Source organism: Pongo abelii, chromosome 6 (genome assembly GCF_028885655.2).
Source record: "Pongo abelii isolate AG06213 chromosome 6, NHGRI_mPonAbe1-v2.0_pri, whole genome shotgun sequence".
Taxonomy (NCBI): Eukaryota; Metazoa; Chordata; class Mammalia; order Primates; family Hominidae; genus Pongo; species Pongo abelii.
Window position 1 is genome coordinate 130,414,881 of NC_071991.2, and position 8,597 is coordinate 130,423,477.

The following is an 8,597-nucleotide window of genomic DNA, read 5'->3' on the forward strand; positions in this document are numbered from 1 at the left end:
GTGTGCTCTTTGAAGGAAAAAACTACGACTCCCTTCTTGGAAGACAAGAAGCCTTTCTATCTGAAAATGCCAGGGCCAGCTGCGTCCTTCTAACAACTGAACAGCCACTGGCAATGTTGCTGAAACTCATCTGAGAAACTGAGACACATCCTAGAAAAATCCCTGTAAGACTGACTCAATTTATACTTGAGAAAAAAAGAGACCCTGAGTAACATTCAGTTACTGGCAGCATCAAGACCAGAAGCAGTAATTCCCCAATCTCTAGTCCAATGCTCTACTTTTAATAACACACCCCTTCGATCCCATGCATGTAATAAAAATATATCACTTCCTCTTAAAGAGGAAAAAATGAGCTTACATTTTTAGAATCTTAAAGCTATTTTAACTGATATATAATATATATAAATCTCAAAAATCAAGTGTTAGCTATAAGCTTTCATCTGAAAAGTTACTATTTTCATCTGAAAAAAATGAAAATAATGTTTACCCCAGAGATTCTGTGGAGGGATTTTATGTTTTGCACCATAAACTATAATTGGCTACACAAATATTTGGTAAAGCTATAACCCATATAGCTCCAACCACAGGGACTTTTTAATTCATTTTGGTTCATTCTTATCAACTGGGTCTGAGCTTGTACTGATTCCTTCTCTGTAAGGTGCGTGAGGACTAGGCCTACAGCTATTGCAAGCAGCAGCTGCCTAAGTCCTGGTATGGGTATAGAAGGTGCTTATTTTTCTCTCTCTATGCTCTCTGGGTAGTAGGAGTAGAACGTCTCTTTCAATCTAATCACTAATTTCTTGTTAACTTTTTTTCTTTTTGAGGCCTCTCTGATGTCCCAAGTTGCTACTTAATGTCAAATTCTCACATCAATTCAAAACATTTCCCAGTGGGGTGTTTGGTTATAGTTCAGTAAACTTGTAAGCATGCTCCAAAGGAATATATACTAAACCTATTGAAGGCTTGATAAACATATTGTACGGCTGCCTTATTGAGAGTCCACCTTTCTCTTGTTCTTACAATCATTCAACAACTGTATCCTTAGGCCCTTCCAAAGCAGCACCCATGGCCATCTACAGTTGCACCTCTGCCAACTCCAAGCACTATTATCCTATTCCCAGTCTGCTCATAGAGATGTAGATATGAGGCAATAGTCTTTTGTGTTATTATCTGTATCCAAAGTTAATGCTCTCTGAGCTGACCTTCCCATTGCAGTAGTAAGTTCAGACCTGCACACTCACCTCATCTCCTCTGTGAACAGGGGTACTCACTCGTGAAGCAGCTGACAAGCTTTAGAGATGCTGACCAGGGTTATACACACAATCTGTAGCTGTAGAACAACTCATCTTTGTGATGAAAAATGACCCAAAATGGGGGTCAACAGTATAACATAAGCTTCTGCGATGGCAGCCTCTGTGTAAGAAGTATCTTGCGGTCAGGTGCGGTGGCTCACGCCTATAATCCCAGCACTTTGGGAGGCCAAGGCAGGCAGATCATGAGGTCAGAAGATCAAGGCCATCCTGGCTAACACAGTGAAACCCCATCTCTACTAAAAGTACAAAAAATTAGCTGGGTACGGTGGCAGTGCCTGTAGCCCCAGCTATTTGGGAAGCTGAAGCAGGAAAATCGCTTGAACCCAGAAGGCAGAGGTTGCAATGAGCCAAGATCGTACCACTGCACTCCAGCCTGGGCAACAGAGCGAGACTCTGTCTCAAAAAAAAAAAAAAAAAATAGTATCTTCTTCAGGAAACATATCTTTTCCTGAACAGGGCACTTGTTTTAGCAAAGCCTTTTCCTGTATAATGACCTACACCTATTATACTTGCTTTCCAGACATCTCTGGAATCTGCATCAAGGCAAATACCAAGGGCAATTTACAGAAATTATTTGTAGCAAAGAATAATGAAATAACCCCCGCACACATTGATACTGGGAATTACACCCTGAGGTCCACAGACTGAGTAGTCCGTGGGTCAATTACTCAGCTGTAGGCAAAACTGTCTGCTTATTGCATGGTTCTGGCCAGAAGCCACAGCTTACAGATCCACAGTGCTCTATGAATTAAAAGAGCCACCATTCTAACATAAGGGGCAATCAAAAGAAGCAGGTCTGCCGATATTCAGCCCACTGAACTTGACTGTCCATCCTATTCTCTATTGCTCCGAAAGACAAATTTAAGCAAACAGAGCTTGCCAAGTTTAAATTTGTAGTACTCACCACACCAATGTGCTCCACAGAGGGGAAAGGCCATGTGTCATCTCCTACAGTCTTCCCACTCATCGCTTCCTACCCACCTTGTTTGGTCTTATCCAAAATTCATGCCAGAAACACCACCCACCAATCCAAAAGAAAGAATTTTCTCAGAAACAGGAGACTGGGTGAGATGGACAAAGAGAAAGTATTTCTATTCCCAGGGAACAGAGTAAAAAAAGAGGAACTCTTCAGTGGCCCTTCTAAGAGGTAAAGTTATGAGCCACATGAGACAAATAAATCAGCCTCCTGCCTCCATTAGTTTATCTTATCTTCTTCCAGATGTGTCCTAGCAAATTGATTCAAGAACTCAGACCCATTTTTTCTCTCTTGATTCTCCTTCCACTTAGCATAGGTCATTTTCTGTGTGAGTATTAGTTTGCTTTACAATTACCTTTTTAAGACATAGGCTCCAAAAACTGCCATTATTAGTTGGGAGAAATTACTCCCAAATAGTTACTTAAGAGAAAGGGGGGGAGGAAACCCATACACATGTTGATAGATATATATGAAATATGTAATTCTTAGCTTATGTTTGTGTTTCTTTACATTTGTCATTAGTAGAAACCATTATCTCTACCTTTATAAAATCCTACACAACTTAAGATGGTACTCAGCCAAAAACTTCATAGAATCTAAAGCTGAGAGAAACTAATCATCTACTACTTAACTAAATTATTTGTACAACATTCCTCAACACTCCCAAGGGCTAACCGAATTTGTAGTCTCTGATAACATATTCTCTTCAGAATCCTCAATAATACCCCATATTAAGTAATCTCTTCATTTACGGTCTCTCAACTGCCAACACTTCCCAAAGCATGAGTTACGTTCCATATTTTATTAAGTATCCATACTGCCATAACTGGCTCCTGTGAATTTCAGCTTGCAACTTTAAGGCCCAGCTGCTGACATTCGTTTATGTCTGGAAAGCATGATAAATATATCTTTGAAAATGATACTCATTGAAGTTGACATTTGCTCTAGAAGAGTTCACTCACAGCTTTGATGTTTCAGATAAACTTGCAAAAGATTGAGTTGTAAGCACACTTTCCAAGCAGGCACGGCAGGTGCTCACAAAAATCCTATCAACCACATGTAATATGAGTAATGAAAATGCTTGGTCTTTCCTCTCTAGGAATTTATTTTAGCCTTGAGAAGAGGGCAAGGCAAAAGAGTGACCTCTCATCCAATCCATATGAGTAGTTTCAGATTCAAAGTTGGAATCAGGTGTAAAAATACAGGTTATTTTTACAGAAGAGGGAAGAAAAGCTATCAGTTGCTAAGGATAAAGGGAAAAAACAAGACCCTACACATACCATGAAAAATAATACCTGGTAGGTGAGAAGAAACTTTAAACTTAAAATTTGAAGTAGGTCCTTTCATTGCTATTAAGGACCTCAACAATATAGAGAAACACAATCTATTAATAAATTCAGCCAGGTGTGGAGGCTCACACCTGTAATCCCAGCACTTTGGGAGGCTGAGGTGGGCAGATCACTTGAGGTCAGGAGTTTTGAGACCAGCCTGGCCAACATGGTGAAACCCCCTCTACTAAACATACAAAAAAGTTAGCAGGGCATGGTGGCACATGCCTATAATCCCGGCTACTCAGGAGGCTGAAGCAGGAGAATCACTTGAACCCAGGAGGCAGAGGTTGCAGCAAGCTGAGATCACGCCACTGCCCTCCAGCCTGGGCGACAGAGCAAGACTCGTCTCAAATAAATAAATAAATAAATATTCAGCATAGCTACCAAAAGCCTTATGTTCACTAAATGTTATTCTTTATACATTAAGATAAATGATGACTGAGCCTGGTAGAGCGGCACATGCCCGTAATCCCAGAGGCTGGGGCAGGAGGATAGCTTGAGCCCAGGAGTTGAGACCAGCTTGGGCAACACAGGGAGACTCCAACTCAAAAAAAGCTCATAATTGCCAACATATTTATATTAAGGGAATGAACCCAAGTCATTATATGAAAAAAAAAATGAAGATGAAATTTCAGATGCTCCTTGGTTTACAATGGATTTTGCTGAAGGTAATGCCAGAAGGTGAGTTTACTGAACGCTTGTCACTTCCACACCACTGTCAAAAAATCCTAAGTCAAACCATCCTAACAGGAGATCATCTGTACTATCTTTAACAGTGTAACAGAACACAGAATTAGCTTTCCAGCAGTGACTGACTCAGTTGAATAAATAAGCTTGGTAAACTTTCATTTCTTACAACCAATGACATAAATGCTAGACAACTGGTCAAAGTTGGAACGTTTTCTTCAGCCAAGCTGAACTAACCCAACTGCAGTTCAAAACTGAAGTTTGGTGCCTCATCGGCACCATGTTCTAACAAACTAAGCTAAAAACAATGGCTTATGGACATACTGAGAATGTGGTTTCTTATCCTTCCCCATGTCTCAGAAGGAAACAACGTGACTGTTTAAAGCCAAGAAAAATATAAAGAAATAAAAACCATCTACAACAGACCTAGACAAAAAAACACCCTCAATTAGGGCAGAATGTAAGACTCCCATTTCCTAGTCCATACCCTTTTAGGTACACCTGTTGGGGCACAAAATGCTCTTATTTTTATTAAAATTTGAAGTTCACTTAAGTTCACATATCCATTCTTTTGAACAGCTCTAATAACAGCTATTACTCACAAGTGCAAACACTGTCAAAGTACGACACTGTGCTAGATATACATTATGTCAAATTCTCAAAGTAGGCTGCTTTGTCCAGAAATACTAAATACGGAAACACAATGAAAAGTGACTTGTGCAGAGCCACACGGCTAGTGAGAGGCAGAGATAGAATCCAACCCAGGTCTGCCTGGTTCCAAGGCACATGCTCTTTCCACTACACAGCACAGCACTTTCAAAGAATCTTATAACTTCGCATGTGAAAGAAACCCTATCATACTAATGGCTGCCTTTTTAATGAAAATCTACAATGTGCCAGGTGCTTTACATACCTTACCTCATCTTCTTACAATAACCAATCAAGGGAAGTGATGGTATTACCCTTTATGGATAAGGAAATAATAAGAGAAGTCAATTGTCAAAGGCCACAGGCTAATAAATACCTAACCTGCGATTTAAACTGATGTCTGCTTAATTCAAGCCAAGAAAAATACTAAGATCAACTGAAAAACATCTACAAAAGACCTAGACAAAAATCACACAGGCAATCAGGTTAAGTAATAAATATCTAACCTGAGATTTAAACTGAGGTCTGTTTAATTTCAAGTTGATTCTCTTTGATCATGAGCTCAAAGAAATCAGAATGACCTCTGTGTACTCAATACTTCAATGGATGTCACTTCTAGAGGAAACTGCAATGAGCTAAGTATGGCTACAAGAAATTTACAGTGCCACCAGACTCACAGGATTTCAGGACTGGAAAATATTAGAGATCTGAGAGATGTACTCAGTCGCATTATTTTGCAGATGGGAAAACTGAAGCTCAGAGAGATTGCAAAACATTCATGTAAAATGAGGATTTGAAGCAATGGAGACCAGCGCAAGGGCATTCCAGGTGAAGGGTATATTCTGAAGAAAAGCATAGAGGTAAAAATGAGCATGCTTGGACCATCAGCAATACAGGTAAAATGTACTATATGAGAAAGAAAAAAAAAATGAAGAATGTTGTCAAGTTATATGACCAAAGGACATTTCTTTTTAAAAAACAAAAATCTTAAAAAGGTTTTTTAGACAATTTTTCCATTTTAATAGAATACATATCCCTACTGTCACAGTTATTCCATCCAACCTTATCTAATACTTGATATGAATCTCTGTGCTGTGGCCACATTCTCTTTCGATTTTGTTTGCTGTTAGCACTGTGTCTGTACTAAAGCATGAGAATATGGATTTATACATTTTTTTCTAACCAATGTCTTCCCACTCAAAACTTATTTTGCTTTGTCTTCTAATTATTTTTCACCCTGAGTTGCATACCGAAGGCCTAATGGCAAGTGTCTTAAAATCTCTGCATAAAACTTAAAGTTTACAGTAATTTTTTACTCCAAAGAGTACTAACTGAACCACAATAACTCAAAAGAATACAGCCTCAGATATTTTATTACAAAATGTAGTACTACCATTAATTAGTATAATATAAAGCAATACTGGTCACAGACCAAAAACTGAGTTCAACAGTCTGAGTTTCTATACAGAAAAGTTTAATAAATTATTCTCAAGGTAACAGTTTCAGAAGAAAACGTTTTTAAACATTTTAAATATTTAAGAAGTTTTATTTCCTGGTAACAACTGTTAAAAATAATTTACAAATGTAATTTATTTACGCTGGTTGATAACAAAAAATATATATAAATTATTATAAAACTTTCTGAAGTCAAAATTGCTTTATTTACTAGGTTCAGGCATCATACGTCCAAAAATGTGAGGATCCAAATTCAGGCGCAGCGGAGTGTGTGTTAATGAAGTTAGTGCTGGTATACTGACACCCTAGAGAAAAACCAAGTTTTCAGTTTATGTATCAGGTGCATGCAAAGGGCATTAAAAAGTGTTCTACAACGTTGGTCAGAAATGACTACATTACTTCTACTGGTATGAAAAAACTGCAAACCTATCTCAGCCCCTATCAGACTGGCAGACACTAGTCCTGAAGCAACTGGGCCTAATCCAAAACTTCGGCGCAGCAGGTCACAGAGGAGGCGCCTGGGAAAGAGGAGATATCAAGTGAAAGTGAAGCAGGGAGAAGCCAGAAGCCACCCCAGGCAGGTCAGAAAAGACTGTGGGGCTGGGAGGGAGGATGACAGGGTGTGGGGAGTGGGGGGGGGGGGGGGGGCGTGTTATCAGAGGGAGAGCACTAAATGACACAAAGCAAAGGCAATCCTTAAAATGCCAATTCACCCTGGGAGACAGGGTGTGCACAGTGGAAAAGCAGGGTTTGGGTCGTGAACCCAGGAAAACCATTTCACACACAGGTACACCGAGGCATGGGTTTCAAATACGGTCCTGCAACAAGAGAGCAGTAGTTACGAGTAGACTGTGAGCCCTTGCAGGGTATAATTCAACCTGGCATTCCCCTCCCGCCCCAGCAGTGCCTAGCACTTGGCACACAACCAGGAATTATCTCTGAATGAATGTCCCACGTCTTGAAACTCTGGGCTTCTTCCCAGACACCTGGGCTTCTGGCCTTACAACACTACGGGCCGGGACGGGAGAAACCAGGCTGGGCGGGTCCGGAGAAAATGGGGCCTTGGGGTCCGAGTCCAAGCACTGGCCCTCCGCCCGTCCACGGGCACTCACCCGGATGCCCTTCACCACGGTGATGTTCTCATTCTCGTCCGCCTCGAAGGTGACCCGGCGGGTGCTGGTGGTCCCACCCATGACTCCGGTTCCTGCCCCAGCGGAGACCTAGCGGGGAACCACGAGCACTTCGGGGCCCCCGCGCCCACACGCGCGTGGAAGGGCCTGGATTCTTTTCCCGCACAGCGGGAGCAAGGCCACGACCCCAGAAGCAAGGAGAAGGCGCCGGTCCTGCGCTCCCGCCTCCTCCGGTCACGCGCCACAACAAAAACGCCTCAGGTTGGTCGGAGATGCGAACTGCCCGCCTCTGTTCGGCGAGGGCGTCCGGATTGGTTCACCCGACCCGGATGCTATGGCAACAGGTGGTGTTTGATACGCTTTCCCCGGAGTCCCTGGGTGTAGTGGGAACTGTGGTCTCGATCTGGCGCGGTGGGTGCTGGGACATTCTCTCCCCGCGCCTGAGCGCGCTAAGGGAGCACGGCATTCTGGGAGTTGTGGTTTTGACCACCCAGAGACGCCTAACTGGGCAACTTTTTGAAGACATAATTGTAGAAATTTAGGCCACTGAGTTCAGAGACACAATCTTTCTCTCAAAGGGACTCACAGTTTAATGAAAAGGATGCATGATCCTAATGAAGCCATTCCTAGTGTTCTATATACAAATTCCTGGCTCAAAACTTAGCATTTCATTACAGTCGTGGGGTAGCTTAATGAAGACTACTTCTGAGAAATGCCTCGTTAGGTGACTCTGTGATGTCTGTGGTTGTGCAAACATCATAGAGTGTACTTACACAAACCCAGATGGTGTAGCCTACTACACACCTGGGCTACTTGGTGTAACCTATTGCTCCCAGGCTGCAAAGATGTACAGCATGTTACTGTACTAAATACTGTAGGCAATTTTAACACAGTGGTATTTGTGTGTACAAATATATCTAAACATAGAAAAGGTACAGTAAAAACGGTGTAAAAGTGCTTGCTTTGGCAACACATCTAGGACAATTTGAACAAACAGAGATTAGCACGGCCCCTGAGCAAGGTTGACACATGAATTTCTGAAGTATTCCATTAAAAA

At 41.6% G+C, this 8,597-nt stretch overlaps 1 protein-coding gene, 1 long non-coding RNA gene and 1 other non-coding gene across 5 annotated transcripts in view; 1 reads left to right on the forward strand and 2 right to left on the reverse strand.

Moving 5' to 3' along the window:
• CHCHD3 (coiled-coil-helix-coiled-coil-helix domain containing 3) overlaps positions 1 to 7,938 on the reverse strand; it is a 304,023-nt gene extending 296,085 nt beyond the window's left edge. For 2 of the 3 annotated variants that reach the window (XM_054559826.2, XM_054559825.2), the window contains exon 1: positions 7,523 to 7,823. In XM_054559826.2, coding sequence (XP_054415801.1) covers positions 7,523 to 7,603 — 81 coding nt within the window. In that variant the 5' untranslated portion in view covers positions 7,604 to 7,823. Of the gene's footprint in view, positions 1 to 7,522 lie in introns of all 3 variants that reach the window. The other variant, XM_002818468.4, reaches the window with a different exon arrangement.
• On the reverse strand, positions 2,622 to 7,516 carry LOC134761795 (uncharacterized). Its single transcript, XR_010140932.1, has 2 exons — positions 6,837 to 7,516; positions 2,622 to 6,715 (listed from the first exon to the last, which is right to left on the reverse strand). It is a non-coding gene; the product is annotated as an uncharacterized LOC134761795 (long non-coding RNA).
• Positions 7,939 to 8,494: 556 nt separating the features above from the next.
• LOC112134460 (U6 spliceosomal RNA) lies at positions 8,495 to 8,597 on the forward strand. Its single transcript, XR_002915886.1, has one exon. It is a non-coding gene; the product is annotated as a U6 spliceosomal RNA (small nuclear RNA).